This window comes from Bos indicus x Bos taurus, chromosome 11 (assembly GCF_003369695.1).
Source record: "Bos indicus x Bos taurus breed Angus x Brahman F1 hybrid chromosome 11, Bos_hybrid_MaternalHap_v2.0, whole genome shotgun sequence".
In the NCBI taxonomy this organism is placed as follows: Eukaryota; Metazoa; Chordata; class Mammalia; order Artiodactyla; family Bovidae; genus Bos; species Bos indicus x Bos taurus.
In genome coordinates, this window is record NC_040086.1 from 94,050,479 (window position 1) to 94,071,077 (window position 20,599).

Consider the following 20,599-nt stretch of genomic DNA (forward strand, 5'->3'; position numbering starts at 1 on the left):
AACTTAAGGTAAGATAAAAATTTAACTTTCCTGTTGGAAGATGAAGCCAGGGTAGAGTGAGAAAATGACTATTTTTGTTAAATTTCATTTTAAAGTCTTGAGGTCATATGCAAAGCAAACTATACCAGTTTTCTTAGGTTCTTGTACAATCCATCTCATGACAAAGCATCTTATTATCCTGATTATCCAGTTATATTCCTAAAAATGTATGAGATGCCTTGCCCTATATACAACAGGCCACACTGCAAAGGTGGTAGTACTTACTGTACTGGAGACTTATATTCCATCGTACTTATCCTCATCTAAGGACATTTTTTAATACACAAAATTAAATGGAGGCACTTCAGAAAAATGTTTTTATTTTGTACAATATACCACATGTAAAATGCTTTCTAAAGTTTATTATGTAATCAAGGATGCTTTTATTTCAAAACCTTTTAAAAATAAGTATACCAAAATGCATGTTTGGTATACTAACATAATATACCCCCAAAAGCTGGTATACCCCAAAAAGGTACAAAACATTTCTAATATTTCTCAAGATAGAAACTGAAATCCAGAATGTATAACCTGGATTTAATTATAAAGAGTAGAGCAGCTTCAGAACTTTAGCAGTATTTTGTGAGTAAAATAGTTCTTTCTACTCCATTCCATGCTTGCAGAATGCAAGAAATTCAAGATGGCACAATGACAAGACCAACTCGCCAAACAACTTTCACTACCATCATTAAAACCACCCTCACCCTAAAGACCATTCTTGCATGTGTATCTATCTTGTCCTTTAGGTACTACCATGACACAGTTTCATTATTCATTTCCAATTTTAGGAAATGTTATAAGCTTCCATCCTCCCTACCTTTTTGTTATACTGGTTCCTGACTGCTTAAATAGAATTAAAAAAAAAAAAAAAGTTCACAGGCAATCCAAAAAGGATTTGCTAATGAACTGCAGGCTGTAGCATACCTCAAAGTGAAAAGTAAAATTTGTGATAGGTTTTCTTCCTTACTTTTTGTGCATGTTTCCCCTGAAGGTAACACCCCAAATCTAGCACCAATATTTTCAATCCTACTTCAGTATGTTTTACTTTTTGTCTTAGGTTCATAATTACTGTTTCCCTTCCTTCTAAAAATTCATTTATCTCTTTCAGTAAAAGAACAGTAATAATATGTTGAACAACTCTGAAATAAATTTTGTCATGTAAAAAATTAATTACGCATTCCGAACCTGGTCACTGTAGTCCTCCGGGAATTGCCTCTGCACCTCAGGATCTGTAAATAATTGACAGATAATATTAATTGGCTTTGGATTAGTGAGCAAGCAGAGGATCACACATTAATATTTGATCAGAAGATGATAGCAGCCCTGGCAGGGGATCCAAGGGGGGCAGCTGAGGCTGCTACGCTGATGAGCACAAGGAAGGACTCAGCAAGGCACTCCCACTACCCTCCTCCAGAAATACAAAAAAGAAAAATTGAAAAGACCCCATGCTACTGTTAACTTTAGACTATTACCTAATGCAAAAATCTTGCCAGCTGCAAACTGCCCTCAATACATTTTTCCAGAGAAAGTGAGTCTTAAATCTGCTTGACTTTTCTTCTCTTATCAGAAGTATCCTTTCACAGTTACAGATGTGGGCTTGGTATGTTCGGGTAGGGGTGGGGTCGGGGGCTGGGGTCGGGGAGAAGTCAGGGTGAAGGCAAGAATCAGATAAGAATTCTTTCAAGGAAGAAATGCAAAATTTCCTGTTTTAAAAAATAAAATAAATTCTTCCCAAAACATTTATGCTCTCTTGAAAATAGATGAAATTTTTCAAAAGAAAACAATACACTTTTAGCTTGTCAGTATTAACAAAATATCATATGAGATTAGACTTGCTCAGAAACTATAAAAATACATAGGTGAAGATATTTTTCATGACCAATCTGTTTAAAATGGAATCAGGAAAGTGGTCACTTGATTCTTCAACATAATTGCAGGATAACCCAATGCCATCATCTCTAAATCAATATAGAAGTGTACTAATTAAAAGCTATTAGCACTCCATTTGCTATTGATTAGGGAAACATTCAGTCTTTTCTAAAAAGAGAGATCTGGTTCCTCAGAGACACATTAAGAAGAGTGATCAGAATAGTATCTATTTGAGAAATTATGTATCAATGCAAAATGCTTTCATAAAACCACAATATTTGAAGGTCCCCAACCACAGTCCCCATAGTATATACTACTCAGTTGTCATATCTATCTTCTAAAATATCAATTTACTTCTCCATAAAAGTGAATCTATGTGAAAGTCAAAGTCCTCCATGTCACAAGATAAAAATGCAATTAATTGTTCTACAATTAAAAAATCAAAAAGGGGGGGAAATTATGGGCCTATTCACAAACTACATTTAAATCTTAGAAATGCTAGTTTTCAAGTCAATGGATGTCATTTTTCAACACTCAAGACTAATAACAAAAGGAATATTCAAAAGGTCACACAAAAAGCATAACTTCCCAAAACAGGTGGTGCAGAAAAGTTGAAACTACCTGTACACTACTTTGGCTCTTAAAGTGTCTTCTGATTGACTTTAAAACTAGGGACAAATTTCTTTACCCTCATCTGCAAATACTAGGAAGACACCAATGATATGTCTAGACCAGTACTAGTAGAATTCTAGAGTAATCCTCATTGCAGTACCTTGCAGGGCTGCTCTGGTAAGTCAGAGGAAGTAGCTGCTGAAAACACACAAGGATTGTGGATGTTGTGACAGGAGGCCAGAAGGCACAATCTTGTGGCATGAAAAGCACTAGGTACGGGGCGGGGGTGGGGATGGGGGAGGGGGGAATGGGGACTTGCCAGCAGGATGCAGAGAGACAGCCACAAGCCCAGCAAACCCCTAAAATGTGCTGTGGGGGTGGAGTAGAAGATCCAAAAAGAGGGCTCTAATTCCTAAAATATACATAAATGACTCTGTCCAGAAAAATAACTGGTATTTTAGGATTTAAAATCTGCTACTGAGACCCACCCCCCACACTCCCTGTGAAAATGCAGCTCTAAGTCACTGATGGACACAGTAATACAGAGGCTGGAAAAGCCACAAAATAATCTAAGGCTTATTCTTTTTCTTCCAGTTGTCATGTGGTGAACAGTTAGCTCTTCAACAAGAAAACTTCATACAAAAATGACTCACATATAAATCTTTAATATCAAGTCCTCTTTTATGCAATAGTTTGCTTCTTGGGAACCACAAAAATATCAATGGAAATAAAGATGGAATAAAGTAAAAAACTACTTTTTATCACCATTTTCTGAGAGGATGAATATCAGAAACCAAAATTTGTAGTATATTCTTCAATTTTAAAAATGTTTGCTTATAAGTAGGAAAAGGAAGGTCTTTAAATCTCTTTAACCAACTAAGCCAACCATGTTAACAATAAACTACATTAATAATTTTGTGATTTTTTAAATGCATTTTATTCATATATACATAGACTTGTAAAAAGAGAAGGAAAATAGATGAAAAAGATCAACTTGTTTTAATACAGTGAAAGTAAAAATGACCATGGAACTCCAAGATGGGGGCCATTCAAACCAGATTATTCTAAACACTGCCTCAATGATAGGCAGCATCAACTAAGTACCTCCATCAACTGAATTCCTTCAACTGTCCTGAGACTAACCCTAGAGTGGGACTCCCAGATTTTAACACAATTATGTTCCAACATAATACATGGATTATTATTTACAATGACTCAAGCATAAAGCTTTTGATTCCCTTTCTGTAAGACCCTGAGATTTACAAAAAAAACTTCATAGGTCTTTAACACTCTCAACAGCAACATTAAAAACAAAAAAAAGGCAATGCCTTTTAAAACTAAAGCCCAACTTATAAAGTTCCATTCAATTAGCTCAAAGATCCAGTCTGACAGTTAATAAAACTATGAAAGCCATTTTATAAAAATTAACACAAAAACTAAAAAAAAAAAAAAATTGTATGAACTTTCTTTAAATGTCTATTTTGCACAGGGGGTTGAAATCATTTTTCACATTTGAGTCAATTGCAATGCCTTAATGTCACCAAAATATCGACATTGGAAACATCTGAGTTAAAAAGGTCCAAATACAATCTGCTTTTCTCAAGCCACACAACACCCGCCTTACTAACAGTTTCAGCATGGCACATGTACAAAACCTAGCACCCTGCAGTTCAGCAAACCGCCTTTAAATTTTCTGTCTGGCAGCAATCCACTTGCGTGTCTGTATGCTTTTACAAGTACTCTATGTATTTCATTGCATCAGCTGCATTTCTTTGAGTTTTAAATGGTCTGGGAACATTTTATGACATGTTCTATATCTTTATATGGAAAATAACATACACTGGAAAACTGTGCATCAGTCTAATATTTATGTATCTATTTCTTTACCCACCATCCAATGCTATAATTGCTAATGCTCCAAAATTTCTTCTCACATTCATACCCTCACTGCCAAATGCAGTGTCACCAAACAGCTAACTTCCAACGCAAAAATCTGAAGATGAGAGTACTACCAAGGAAAAAAGGAAAAATTAACAATTTGTTTAGGCATTGGTAGTAAGAATAGTTATCAGCATATGTCAAGCTTTCTTTAAGAATTGTCCCTCTGATAGAAAATTAAGAACTTAATATAGTAATGCACTACACCCTTCTTTATCAGCAAATTTCTCCAGATTTAACAAATTATTTAAAAAATTAAAAATCAACTTCAACATCTCCCAGGAAAACACAATCCTTTTGTTGAAAAGTATTTAAAATACCTTGCTAACAAGATGTATGGTATGGAAGAGTCTATACATGACTTAACCACATAAGGCTAAAAAGAGATAGCTGGCTCTAGAACAAGATTTTGCATTATGTCAATCTGATGAGACACCACCTTTTCTCAGCACTGTGACCATGCAAGACACTGACCCCACACTGACACATGTATGCCACTTCCACTGGAGGTCACAAAAGCATTTCCATATTTAAAGCAGACAGTTTACAGTATAGGACTCCCAAGAGCATAGTCCCATTCAGGAGTAGATGTGACATGACCATGCTTAATAGCCTATGTCTTCGCAGCAAAACAAAAACAAAAAAACTGCTCTCAGAAGAAATGCCTTTTTTTTTTTTTTTTTTTTAAAGAAAAGCTAATTTTCTTCTATCTCAATAGCCTTTTTACTGTAACGTACTATTAAATCTTTAAGATATACCAGATTGCCACAGGATGTTTAATTAATAGAATAAGAGTTTGGGCAAGACTTACTGGAAAGGCACTATAAATTATTTTACACAGGCTCCAAAACCTTGAGTGCTGCCTTAGGCTTAAAGTTTCTAGAAAACGTGGCAGACAGATCTTTTACGACAGAAATGCAAAATAATTCATAGAAGTACCGTGCTTATGTATGAGGGTCCATTTGTAAACTGGTAACTAAAAAGTGTACATACACACAAACACATAGCTTACCAAATTATTCTCCTGTTTTCCTTTGCCACACCAATGACTGACTCCATTTCAAGGGTCAAGGCATGACACTTTAACTGATTATTGAAAAATACACTGATTCCATTTTCTGTGAAAGGTGTAGCAACTGCACAGTAATCAAATGTTACAATCTTCTACAATTGGAGCTCTTTTAGGAAATTTAAAAGAAACTGCAAATATAGCCATTAACATGGAAATCTACACTGCTTTCACTTTTAACATGCTAGATATCAAGGCAGAAAATGTTATATTTAACATCTACTAAATTCCAACCATTATCTCTAGGATATTTCAGTCAATAAGAGACAAATAGTGAATACATTTAAGCTTACAACAATAAAAATATGCCCTGTTAAAGTGAGACTTTAAAATGAGCTATAACGATATAATCTCATTGTTCAATTTCATGGAGTTTAAGATACTATCTTCCTTTCCCCTAAAACCATAAATGTTAATCCCAGCTGTAATCAGATTTAATTTTCCAGATGAGAAGATGAGAATATGCTGCAAGTGAATAATAGTCCATTACACTGCTCCTTCCCTAATGACACTTTCCATTTTTATATACTAAAAATATAGACCCTCAGAAAATAGTCTGCAAAGGTGTACATTTTGAGGACAAACTCAATCTTCCTCAACACACTTAAACTGTCTTTTAATCTTCAAGAAGAGAAGTTAATTTTTCTTATCATGTAGAATTAAAGTTTCTTGACAGGAGAACTGCAAACTGGACTGCACTAAACTAATAAAGAGCTTCAAGGACACTGCCTGTTAAATCTGGTTTAGCTACAAAAAGCTTCACCTACTTTATTTTATAAAATAACTGAATCATTAGTTTAGCATTTTAACTAAATGCAATCATTCTAGAAAATTATTTCATTTATGACTTAAAATTCACTTATTTAAAAAATACATTTTTGAAAGAAAAGTTTCACAGTTAAAAAAAGACACATTTTCCTTTTCCATGATAATGAAACCAAATGATTTATATTGTCTTTTCTTCTAAAAATTATTAATTAAAAATTACTGTATAGGACAACTTGGTACTTTGAGGTGGCTTAAAAGAGGGGATATTTGCTGTATAGCAGAAACTGACTCAACTATGTGAGGCAACTGTAACTACAATTAAAAAAAATTAATAATAAAAATAAAATAAACTACCTATTTTAAAAATCATTGATTCCAAAATGCAGATTTTATTCTGAAATTACAATGGAGAATAATTCACTGATTTTTTTAAAAATCATTTCAAAGTACTTTAAATGAACATTCAGCCTTCATACACCAATGGAATTTCTTACTTTAAAAATCTATTCTAGGTATTACCTTTTTGCTCCAAAACATGAAAACTGTTAAGACATAAAAACTTTGAGTCATCACCAATTTTTAACCATATTTCTATTCTAGACTTTCCCCTCAACAATAGCATTTAAAATACATTCAAATACTAATTCACAGCAACCAGCCTAATAAACAGGAGCGGTTCACCATCTACACCTATAATGAAAATCCAAATAGCGTTATTCAGTAAAGGAGAGCACAACCCACCTCAGTATGTTAAGCAATGGAACCATTCACGTGCCAGATTTCTCCTAAAACTAACCATATTTTGCCTTTCAGACATATCCTGCTTCGATGCGACTATTTATGAATAAACAACAGACACTGACCTATTGTTTTCAGTTGTCAGAGTTATGAATGTAGTACAGTTACCAATTAAGTGAATCAACAAATACTAACTGCATCAGCTGTCCTACAAATAATGAGTCCATTGACATTATGCAGTAAAATAAGAGAGTTTCATCTCTTTCTAGAGAATGCTGATAGATTTTGACCAGCAAATACCACTACTTACTGATAATTTGAAATATTTCTCATAAACCAATTTCACTACAGGAATACAAATCTGATCATTAACCAAATTTCTGCTGTTGTAAACCCAAAAATCAAGCCTAAGTCAAATTCCAAAGGGAAATTTAAAACAGAAAAGAGATGGTGTGCTGGAAAGAAGGAAAAAAGTCAAAAGAACACATTCACTTACACTTACCTTGTTCCCTACTGAATATCCTGGTTTTCAACTTTCACTATTATTTAAGTATTTAGGGTTTCTTACACCGGTTCAAAGTTTAGAACTAATCTGTAAAAATCTATCAGACTGATAAATATTGAAGAAGGTTTTTAATGGTTATAATCTCAGGCTTCCATTTAATTTCTCTAGGAGTTAAGATTAGTTTTACCCCACCTTTTTAAAGATTACCACAAATATCAGATTTTTATTCCAATGTGAATAATTACTTCAGATGTAACCTAAAGGACAGCTGTGCCTTTTATGTACTACCAAAGTGGGATCACTGCATATGGTCTTCATTAATAGAAACATTACATTTGTCAAATTTGGTGAAAAGAGATAACTTAATTATCTACTCAAATACAACTACTGACTGAGTACCCACTATGCACTCAGCCCAGCCCCGGGATCAAACCCTTGTCTCCTAAGTCCCCTGCACTGGCAGGAGACTTTACCACTAGCAGGTTTTTTGTTTTGTTTTGTTTTGTTTTCACCACTAGTGCCACCTCGGAAGCCCTTGATCAAAAGTGGAAAGTGTAAAAGAATTAGAATAAGCATGAGGAAGAGGAGAAGAAAGATCCAGTACAACTAAATAAAACCCAGTGAACAGGAGGGGAGTTCTCCTGCCCTTGGACAATCCCTGAATCCAACAAGAAAAAAGTTACCTCTTCTTTTCTGGCAAAAACTCAGCTAAAGAAAAACCACAGCGTGTTAGTTCCAAGAGCCCTCACACCTCACTGTTTACCTTGATACGAAAGACAGTCTCTCTACTTCTACTGGGGAATTGCACATGACTTCACTTATGGCTCAGCTGGTAAAGAACATGCGTGTGCAATGCAGGAGACCTGGGTTCGGTCCCTGGGTTGGGAAGATCCCCTGGAGAAGGAAAAGGCTACCCACACCAGCGTTCTGGCCTGGAGAATCCCATGGACTGTATCCATGGGATCACAAAGAGTCGGACACGACTGAGCGACTTTCACACCATGTTTCAAGCACTATAACAGGCATTTTACATAAAATGTCTAATTTTATCCTCATGACAAAGCTATGATATTGGGACTATCACAATTTTATCATAGTTAAAAAGGCAGTAAGTTATCACTCATTCAAAGTTAGAAAATTAATATTTATACACGGTGCAAATCCTCTAATGTGATTGGCCCCATTGATCAATAAGACATAGTCTTTGCTCTCCCTGAGTTTACAGTTTAATGCAGAATACAAAGAATTAAACCAGCAATCATTGCAAGGCCTGGTAAATGCTATCATAGTGACTAGCACAGGGGCACTGAGCCTAGTCCTGGCCAGGACAGAAAAAACTTCAGGGAAGAAGTGGCAGAGTCATGTGTAGAGTCCAGGGCTACACCAGGGTTCACCTCATACCACCACAGGCCCCTTCTGAACAGCCTAGGGGAGAATGAATAAGTATTTGTGAGTCCAGGGCCCATGTTTTACTTAGCTTTGTCTCCTACAAAATGTCTTACAGATTATATATACCCAACAGATATTTTGGCATAATAAAATAAATAGAATATAATAAATTCATTAAATACCCTGTCTCTCCAAATGGATAAAAGGCCAATTTCAAAACATCCAATTGAAAAGAAGCCTTTGAATGCCACAGGCTTACTAAAGATACACTGGCATATAGTAAGCACACAATAAATATTAGTTGTTGTTATATTATTAACCCCAGTGGAGAAATAAGCAAGCACTATAAATTAGATGGCTACAGATGTATAGGTGTACCTCAAATTGGAAATTCATGTGTTCCTGAAATAAACTTTTATAAACCCAATTAAAATTTTCCCATTGCCTGCTATTACCTACTTAGAAAATATTACAACTTTATCAGAAACTGATTTTCTCTGCATCGTCAGTGGTTCAAAAATCCTTTAGCTACAGTTTATTTGCCTCCTGGCATCTGTTTGCTAATGATCTGTAAACATCAAATGCACCAGGGACTCTCCCAGACTTATTGAAACCCTGAGGTGAATCTTTGTATAAACTGAAGGACCTTTCTGCTAATTCCTTTGCTTTCTAAGTTTGCATTCTAGATTCAGAAATAGTTTTATTAAAGATTTTTGAAGTAATAATTATAATGCTATCAGCTACCACTTCCTGAATGCCTAGGTATGCCAGTTGTTGCCACAGGTAGTTTTATTATTTTATTTAATCCTAACAACAACTCTGCCAGGTAAGTAGATGTAGCCTTATTTTATAAATAAGAAAAGTGAGACTCACTAAGAACAAATTCAGAGTTAAGTAACAGAGCTGGGGTTGAGCCTAGAATCACCAGACTACTAAGAATCCAACACTGGTTTTCATTTTTGCCTTTATTTATCTATGTTCTCCTGTTGATCTGTCTTCTAGTCATTGTTGTGTCTCGACAATAAGAATACAGCTGGACAAATAACTAAAACATGTGATCATGAAACATGCTTTAGCAGATTATGAAGGAGAGCTTTCCAATTTCTCTATTTAAATTTTTTTGCCAAGTTCAGGATATAAATAAAATGACTCCAAAGTAACTAACACTCAATTCAAATAGTAAATACACTATTTCAAAGATAAGTTCATATTAAAAATTCACAGTAATTTTGAAGGCTAGAGGTTATCCTTGTATCATCTATGAAAAAAATCACTGGCTAAACAAAACAAATAAGAACACAGAAAAAAAAATGTCTTCCTATATAAGAAAATGTGTTTCCAAGTACCTCTAAACCAAACCACAGTGAGAACTAAGGCCAAACTAGTACATACCGACACACCAGCAAGGGAAACATACTATGCCTGTCAACCAGTTTTCGTATACCAAAATTCTGCCTTTCTTTCCTGGAGAAACAAGTCATTGTTGCTAGTTGTTATCTGTATCATTAGAGAAGCAGTGCCTACATCCTTTATCGCTTTTGTATGTGTGTGCATGGTAAAATATACATAACATAAATTTGCCATTTTTACCATTAAGTGTACACTTCAGTAGCATTATACATTATTCACATTATTGTATAACCATCACCATCATCCATTTCCAAAACTTTCATCTTTGCCAACTAAAATTCCGAACCCATTAAAAAAATTGGCCATTGTTCCCTCCCCCTCCTCCAGCCCCTGGCAACCATCATTCTTCTTTCTGCCTCTATGAATTTAACTACTCTAGGTACATCACATTAGTGGAGTCATACAATATTTGTCCTTTGATGACTGGCTTATTTCACCTGGCAATGTCTTCAAGGCTCATCCATGTTGTAGCATGTGTAAGAATTTCCTTTCTTTTTAAGGCTGAATAATATCCCATTGTATGTACACACCACATTTTGTTTCTCCATTCATCTATCTATGGACACAAGTTTCTTCTATCTTCTGGCTTTTGTGAATAATGTTGCTATGAATGTGTGAATACAGATATTTGTTCGAATTCCTGCTTTTTTTGGATATTTATTTGGAAGAGGAAATGCTGGATCATATGGCAATTCTACATTTTTTTTAGAATGGTTCTTTTAATTTTTACTAGTATCCTGTTAGCAAAATCATTTGAAGGTCCCATAAACACATCCCTGTAACTTTCCCTCATTTCTTACTCATTTGGCTAACTGTGGAAACTATACTCTTGAGAGTAGTCTTATATGTTATAACTTGGTCACTTTCCCTAAAACCCTGGTGGTCTCCAACCTGGATGGTCTCCAAAATGTACAGAACTAAACTTGACCATGCTTTATTCACCACACTTTGACTCATTCTGAAGAATTATTCAGATCATCTTCATTAACTTCCTATTTTAATAAACAGCTCTGTTTGGTTCTTCTAATATGGCTGAAGACTTTCATGTTTCTAAAAAGCTAGAATCCTTAACCTGGCCATTAAGACAAACCCACGCAGGACTTCCCTGGTGGCTCAGAGGGAAAGAATCTGCCTGCCAGTGCAGGAGACAGGCTCACTCACCAGTCTGGGAAGATCCCACATGCTGCAGAGCAACCAAGCCCAGGCATCACAACTATTGAGCCTATGCTCTAGAGCCCGGGAACCACAACTATTGACCCCATGTGTGTACCACAACTACTAAAGCCCACGTACCCTAGAGTCCAGGCTCCGCAACTAGAGAAGCCATCACAATGAGAAGCCTGCACACCACAACTAGAGAAAAGCCCAAGCAGTAGGAAAGACCCAGCACAGCCAAAAATAAATAAAATTACATATATAAAAAAGACAAACCCACACAATTTCATCTCTACTTCTTAAAAACAAATTCACATATCTAGCCCGCCTGATCAATTTACTTTCCTACAAAACCTGACGTCTTCTCACGTCTAAATCAGACCATGCTATCAGACATCAGAATTTATAAATTTGGCCAATTATATATTCTTACATGAATTAATATTCAATCACCCTGGCACTTAAAAAAATTAAAAAGGAACCATGTCCACCGTCTAAAGTGCAGTGAATTTTACACATGACTGGTAAATGAACAGCAAGCTGGCACATTCACTTACACTGCTCCCCAACTCAAGAAGCTCCTTTACGTCTTTCTAGCACTCATGGTCAGCTGGCAGCAAAACTCTCAACCTCTACGTTCCCAACACATTCTCACATTCTTACTGTGGTCAAAAGCTGGCTTCCTCGTGAGCCCTCTCAAGCGGTGAATGTTTCCTCTCCACTTCTCTTCCCACTGACCTGAAGGTGGAGTAGGTGGTCTCTGCTCCTTGTTGTCACTTTAGGAAACTTTCTCCTTCATTTTCCAAAACTCCAGATTTCAGTAGAGTCACTGGAGTATATTCCTCCTCCTAACTCTGCTGTCATCTACTGCTTTTCATTCCTTAACCTTCATGAATCCTGGTGCACTGCCCCTCACTCTGCCACTACTCCCACCACAGTCTTACTGATTTTGCTACATATTCACTTAGATGATGCTTCTAAATCCCAAAATTCTTGATTCTTTGCCCTCCTCCCTGCCCAAGGAACTTGTCTTCCAGCAATCTCAGCTACTCACTTCCAGGGTCATACCTGAACTCTACAGTTCCAATAACTGAAACCCCCTCAATAATCACATCTCAAGTACCTCAGGCTCCAACCATGACCTACCTCCTTTCCTTCAGTTCATTCTTCTCTAAAGCATCCCAAATTCATTCTTCAATTCCACAATGACCTACACTCTATCAATCTCTTCACTGCCCTTCATCCACCTCAAACCTACACTATCTTCCTTACCTAGCTTAAATTCTATTTTGTAACTATTCCTTCACCAACATCCTTGACTCCTTCATGCCTCTCTTATTTTGTTTTTGTCCTCCTTCCCTGGCAAAACCACAATCCTTGTTAAATCTAGTTATCTACCTACACCCCTGTACCTGACTGTGGCTAAAGAAATCCGCACAATTGTGCTAACTTTAAATTTGAATTACTCACTGTTAAGTGAGCTTTAATGTGACTTGGTAATTATACCACATTTTTCTTAAGTCATTACTCTTTTACTCTCCTTAATGACTATGTCATACTTTCTCCAACTTTCCCAACCTCAGTTAACACTAATTATCTTAACTTGCCCCTCCAGTGAGAAAATCGGGCAATCAGAAGAGAACTCTCACAAGCCTCCTCTGCCACTTTTATCCACTTATTATCTCTGACCCCAAAGACTCTGCCTTCATCCCATTACTATGAAGAACTGCACACAGGGTCTGAAAAGACCCTTCCTCCACCTGTGAACTAGGATCATATCCCCTCTCACCAACTGCTCCGCCAATTCTTTGTTCTATTAATTTTATGTCTCTGCTGGATCTTCACCATCAGCATGCAAATCTATTTTTTCTGCAATGTTTTTAAAAGGTCAACCCCACCTCCTCACCATGGCTACCTCTCCATTCCTCTCATCCTTAGTCAGTCAGTTCAGTAGCTCAGTCATGTCTACTCTTTGCGACACCATGGACTGCAGCATGCCAGGCCTTCCTGTCCATCACCAACTACTGGAGCCTACTCAAACTCATGCCCATCACGTTGGTGATGCCATCCAATCATTTCATCCTCTGTTGTCCCCTTCTCCTCCCGCCTTCAATCTTGCCCAGCATCAGGGTCTTTGCCATTGATTCAATTATTTGCATCAGGTGGCCAAAGTATTAGAGTTTCAGCTTCAGCATAAGTCCTTCCAATGAACATCCAGGACTGATTTTCTTTAGGATGGACTGGTTAGATCTCCTTGCAGTCCAAGGGACTCTCAAGAGTCTTCTCCAATATCGTACTTCAAAAGCATCAATTCTTCGGTGCTCAGCTTTCTTTACAGTCTAACTTTCACATCCATACATGAAGACTAGAAAAACCCTAGCTTTGACTAAACAGAACTTTGTTGGTAAAGTAATGTCTCTGCTTTTTAATAAGCTGTCTAGGTTGGTCATAACTTTTCTTCCAAGGAGCAAGCGACTTTTAATTTCACGGCTGCAGTCACCATCTGCAGTGATTTTGGAGCCCCCAAAATAAAGTCTCTCACTGTTTCCATTGTTTCCCCATCTATTTGCCATGATCTTAGTTTTCTGAATGTTGAGTTTTAAGCCAACTTTTTCACTCTCCTCTTTCACTTTCATCAAGAGGCTCTTTAGTTCTTCTTCACTTTCTGCCATAAGGGTGGTGTCAATCTGCATATCTGAGGTTATTGATTTCTCCCAGCTATCTTGATTCCAGCTTGTGCTTCATCCAGCCCAGCATTTCGCATGATGTACTCTGCATATAAGTTAAATAAGCAGGGTGACAATATACAGCCTCTCATCCTATTTAAAGCTATATTCCTCAAAAGAGTATCTATACTCACTGTCACCAATTCCTAACCTCTTACTCTCCTGAACCATGCCAACCAAGCTTTCACCCCATCACTTCTCTAAAACAACTCATGTACCAATGACTCTCTTACTCTTGACATTAATTAATCCTCAGTCCTCATCTTACCTGACTTTCAACAACATTTGACACCATGACTGCTTCCTCCTCCTTGAAGCACTTTATGTGGCTTCCAGAGCATCTCACTTCTCTGTCCCACTGCTGCTCCTTGGGCTTCTCACTGACCTCTTCTGAAAGAAGAGCCCCAAAGTGTAGTCCTTGGACTTCACTTGTTCTTGGTGGTGTGTTTTGCTAGTCTCTTTCAGTTTTATCGACTTCCCTGGTGGCTCAGAGGGTAAAGCGTCTACCTACAATGCGGGAGACCTGGGATCAATCCCTGGGTCAGGAAGATCTCCTGGAGAAGGAAATGGCAACCCACTCCAGCATTCTTGCCTGGAAAATCCCATGGATGGAGGAACCTGGTAGGCTACAGTCCATGGGGTCGCAAAGAGTCGGACACGACTGAGCAACTTCACTTTTTCAGTTTTATCACTTCAAATATGCACTGTCAACTGCATATTTCTCCAGCTCTGACCTCTCCCAACTCCAGACTCATTTATCAGTCTACTCAAGATCTCCAGTTGGATATCTAACAGACATCTCAAATTTAACATGTCCATCACTGAACTCCTGCTGTTTTCCTCACACTCAGATCCAATCTGTCAGCCAATTCCTAGGAGTTAATTCATCAAGGTTCCCATAGCTTCTGGGTTCTACAACCATTCTGAGGTATGGCTCAGTGGAGATACGTGAGGAACGATGGCTTGAGAAACAGGGCTTACAGGATAGGTGGGTCGTTTGGGGTGGCGGGGGGGATGGAGGTAGACGAACAGTTAGGTGGGCAGCAGAAGCTAGTACACAAGAGAAAGGAGAGGGAAGAAAAAAAATCCCAATCCTACTAAAGTTAACTGTTGTCAAAGTTTCAGTAACTCTTTTCCAAGCCTGAATAAACTTGGATTCTCAGAGAACTTCCTTGTGCTCAGGGTTCACTGAAACAAAGGTACAGCAGCAAAGCTGCCATCTTATTGCTTCCCTAAGACTTGCTCACACAATCCCTCATAGACGAATTTGAATAAACAAGCAACTCATCCCTGAGAATAGGAGTGACGCTTTGTCAGGGTTGGTTCTTCCCAGCTGCAATCTGGGGGTTACTGAAATGCAAGTTTCTATGCGCAAGACAAAGAGGGGCCAAACAATAACAAAACGTCAGAATAAATTCAGAGAAAAGTTTATTACAGGGCCCTGCAAGGAGACGGTTATTAGCTCATGCCTGAAAAACCCCAAATTCCCAAAAGCTTTCAGCAAAGCCCTTTAATAGGAGAAGTGAGGGAGGGCGTAGTTATCGTTGCAAACTTCTTGGTGACAATCCTTTTTTCTTGAGGTCAGGTCATGGTCAGGTAATGATGTTCCTGTAACCTCCACCAAAACAAATGTTAATTCTCTGTTCTGACAAGAAAGGGCAAAGTCCCAAGACACAATGTTCACCCTCCCAGGTCCTGGCTAAGAGGATGTAGATCTCAGTTGGCAGCCACCTTCAGGGCCAGGTCCCCAGACACTGGCCAGCTGTCATTGCTGAGGGAGCCAGGCACCTAAACCAACTGACTGTTAGGCTGCCCAGAGGGCGAGGGGTCTCACAGACTGTGACCCAGGCAGGCTGCCACTGCTATTAGGTCACAGAGACAGGAGTTGGGAAAGCGGTTCACCACTGCCTCAAGGCCTGGGCCCACCCAGTGGGTGGCCTTGGCGAGGGTTCTGGAGCCCTGCAGGACAGAGCCCCCTAAACTGTTTCCTGGGCTCCCCGGCTCTCCTGCTGGCCTGAGGCTGGGTGAGCTGGAGGACCCCTGGGAGACCAGGGATCTGCCTCTCACCTCACTGTCCACCTGACCACCACCACTCTGCTGACTGTTGGCCGAATAGCCCACTAACCGTCACTCATTGACAGTTGCTTGCTTGTGGGAGGGGCTCACTGTGGTGCTGACCAATGGCTGAGCAGGACCACTAAAGGGTCCTGCAGTAACTGTTGCTTGGTAAGAGAGTGTGGGGGTCACAGTATACAGCCAGAGCTATGTGTTAAGAGCTGCACTCAGCCACACTCTGTTACAGTTCTCAAGACAGTTACTGGTTCTCAAGATTGGACCTTCTTGGATAGGGCCAATGATGGGAAACTGAAGGCAAGGACAGGTTAGGAGTCCAGCCTGAATAAGTAAGGAACACTCTGGCCCAATGAGGAAAACAGGGCAAATGTGAAAGATCAGTCATTCACCTGGAAAGAAATGGGAGCCAACAATACAGCAGGGCTGACTGGGAAAGGTCAGGATTTCAGGTACAACCTGAGAGTACATACAGTTTTGGTAAAAATACTGCTACATAAGCAGAAGATTCACCAGAGGAACAGAATAGTTGGTTACCTCAGAAGTTGTTTACTGTTTTTATATGCTTTCTACCTCTGGGTGGCATGGAGGAAAAGTGTTAGGCACCTACTAGATGCCAGTCAATGTTCAAAGTGTTTCACATCCGTTATTGTACTTAATCCTGAAAAGTTTATGAAGCAAACTTAATTCCTGTAAGTTCCAGGGGACCCCAGAAAGGAAGTATAGCTGAACTTTGTTGTGTATGTTGAGCTACCGTGGCAGCAGTACATGGTTTGTCTTCCAAAGGGTGCGGTACTGGAAGAAGGAATGCTACCTGGACTGTGTGGTCAAAGAAGAGGGCTGTGGTAGTGCAGTGGGGTGCAGGTGTTACTGAATCACAAGTCCATGTACCCGACGCATAGTGAGGCCAATCAATGCTAACCATTTGAGTCTGGAACAGAGAAAAAGGTTTATTACAGGTTCATGCAAGGAGATGGGTGGCTCATGAGCTAAGAACCCCAAAGTTACTGAAAGCATTCAGCAAGCCCCTTTAAAGGCAAAAGGTGAGGGAGCGGCATGGTTAGTTGCTACAAACTTCTTGGTGTCAGATCCTTTATTCTTGAAGTCAGGTCATGGTCAGGTAATGCTGCTCCTGTAAATCTCTACCAAAGAAATGGCATTCTCTGTTTTGACCAGAAAGGGCAAAGTCCCAAGGCACAACTTTCACCCAAGGCCCCAGTCCTGGCTAAGAGGAGGCAGATCTCCATTGGCAGTTCCTTCACAGCTAGTTTCCCATACCCTGCTCAGCTGTCATCCCTGAGCACCAAACCCAACTAGCCTTCAGTCTCCTCAAGTCACCCAAAAGGCAGGGGCCAGGTCCCACAAACTGCAACCCAGGTAGATGGCCACTGCCATTAGGTCACAGAAACAGGGATGGGGGAAGGGATTCACCACTGCCTCAAAGCCTGGCCCAAAGCTAGTGGAGGGCCTTAGTGAGGACTCTGGAGCCTTGGAGGGCATAGTCCCCAGTCTGTCCCCTGGGCCCTTCAGCTCACCTGCTGGCCCAAGGCTAGGTGACCTGGAGGGCCTTCAAGAGAAGGCCTGAATATGCCTCTTACCTCACTCTCCACCTGATGACCACCACACCACTGACCCTTGGCTGAATCGCTTCCCTACTGGGACCTCATTGACAGTTACTTGTGGGCAGGGCCCACTGTGGTGCTGACCAATAGCTGAGCAGAACAACTAACCATCACTCACTGAGAGTTGGTTGCTTGTGGGTGGGGCCCACTGAGGCACCAACCAACAACTGAGCCTAGGAACATGGTGTGGAGTAATGAGACCCAGCAATGGCTGCCTGCTAAGGCCTGTGCTCATCCTGCTCTGTTATACAGGGTTGGTGTGTACTGGCTAGGATGTGTAGAGAGAAGGTATGGTCAGTGTCTTGGGAAAGAATTCTCCAATCTGTGATTGTTGAATCCTATAAATTTGTCACAGAGTGTGACTGAACACAGACCATAGTACACAGCCTTTGCTGTGCACCATTACCCCAGCCCTACCCAATTAACAGGCATCGGTTACCACGGGACCATTAGTGGTCCTGCTCACCCACTGGTTAGCACCACAGTGAGTCCCTCCCACAAGCAACCACTGTCAATGAGTGACAGTTAGTGGGCTATTCAGCCAACAGTCAGCAGAGTGGTGGTGGTCGGGTGGAGAGTGAGGTAAGAGGCAGATCCCTGGTCTCCCAGAGGACCTCCAGCTCACCCAGCTCAGGCCAGCAGGACACAGCCCCCTGCACGGCTCCAGAGCCCTTGCCAAGGCCACCCACTGGCCAGGCCCAGGCCTTGAGGCAGTGGTGAACCTCTTCCCCAACTCCTGTCTCTAAGGGTCAGCTGGGTTAGGTGCCTGGCTCTCTCAGCGATGACAACTGGCCAGTGTCTGGAGACCTGGCCCTGAGAGTGCTGCCAACTGAGATCTGCCTCTTCTTAGCCAGGAGCAGGACCTTGGAGGATGAACATTGTGTCTTAGGACTTTGCCCTTTCTTGTCAGAGCAGAGAATAACATTTGTTTGGGGGAGAGGTTTACGGGAACATCATTACCTGACCATGACCTGACCTCAAGAAAAAAGAATCTGACACCAAGAAAGTTTGCAACAACTAACCATGCCCTCCCTCACCTTTCCTATAAAAGGGCTTTGCTGAAAGCTTTCGGGGAGTTTGCAGTTTTTCAGGCTTGAGCCACCCACCTCCTTGCTGGGCCCTGTAAAAAACCTTTCTGTGTCCCAAACTCTAACATTTTGTTATTGTTTGGTCTCTCCACACATCAAGCACAGGGACTTGCATTTCCATAACAAAACTACCCTGACAACATTTCCCTTCCCAAGTGAAAAAAAGGGGTCCAGTGAACTAGTTGGTCATTCATGGCAAGATTATTTTTACACATCACAATTAGTGATGTGTTAGGCACTAAGACGGAGAAGACAATGGCAGCCCACTCCAGTACTCTTGCCTGGAAGATCCCATAGACGGAGGAGCCTGGTGGGCTGTAGTCCATCGGGTCGCTAAGAGTCAGACATGACTGAGTGACTTCACTTTCACTTTCCACTTTGATGCATTGGAGAAGGAAATGGCAACCCACTCCAGTGTTCTTGCCTGGAGAATCCCAGGGACGGGGGAGCCTGGTGGGCTGCCGTCTATGGGGTCACACAGAGTCGGACACGACTGCAGTGACTTAGCAGCAGCAGCAGGTACTAAGAAGGCATCAAGAGACAAGATCCAAAAAAAAAAAAAAAAAAAGAGACAAGATCCTATGGTTTCTCCTTGATAGAACACAAGGAATAGTCTCCTAAAATGACCCAGGTACAACAGAAAATTAAGAAGCTTTGAAAAGGAAGGGTGAGTAGGTGACCTGTAAGACAAGTAGCAGTCTCTGCTAGAGAACTGTTGGCTCTCTTTCACATCAACATAGTCTAGAGTTACCAAGGTAACCAACATTTCAACTTTAGTTCTTTTATCCTTCTTGCCTAAAGCCTTGACCAGACCTTGTAAACAATCAATTGGGCCTCCCTTTCCTCTCACAGCTTCCAAAATTGAAGGCATTTCCCAAAAAGATGGGACACTATACACCACAGCTCACCACCCTGAAAGATGCCAGAAAAGGGTTACAAAGAGATGCTTCTGTTTTCCCTCTGCTCCCATCAGATTTGCAAAGGTTCAAAGTATGGGAAACATCTGGAGTCAAAAATCTGGGTAAATAAGTGCTCTCATATTTAATTAAGAGTGTGGTTGGACAGAAAGTAATTTAGTGTAATTTTCACCAGCACAAATACTCAATTTTAAATGTCTAGGAAGGAATGATGCTAAAGCTGAAACTCCAGTACTTTGGCCCCCTCATGCGAAGAGTTGACTGATTGGAAAAGACTCTGATGCTGGGAGGGATTGGGGGCCGGAGGAGAAGGGGATGACAGAGGATGAGATGACTGGATGGCATCACTGACTCGATGGATGTGAGTCTGGGTGAACTCCGGGAGTTGGTGATGGACAGGGAGGCCTGGCGTGCTGTGATTCATGGGGTCGCAAAGAGTCGGACACGACTGAGCGACTGATCTGATCTGATGCCTTTTAAATCACCAATTTTACTTCTAAGAAAGCATCCATGGATTTCATGGAGATCACTGTCTTCTGCAAAAAAATTCATTAGAGTGTTGTTCAAAACACTGGTGTTGAACTTTCCTGACAGTTCAGTCAGTGGTTAAGATTCCACACTTCCAATGAAGGGGACACAGGTTTAAACCCTGATTGGGGAACTAAGATTCCGCATGCTGCATGG

General features: G+C 40.1%; 1 protein-coding gene across 6 annotated transcripts in view; it reads right to left on the bottom strand.

The window, feature by feature from the left end:
* The window catches only part of DENND1A (DENN domain containing 1A), a 531,115-nt gene that overhangs the window by 384,860 nt on the left and 125,656 nt on the right, over window positions 1-20,599 (bottom strand). For all 6 annotated transcript variants that reach the window (XM_027556228.1, XM_027556226.1, XM_027556227.1 and 3 more), the window contains exon 3: window positions 1,225-1,268. In XM_027556228.1, coding sequence (XP_027412029.1) covers window positions 1,225-1,268 — 44 coding nt within the window. The remainder of the gene's footprint in view (window positions 1-1,224; window positions 1,269-20,599) is intronic.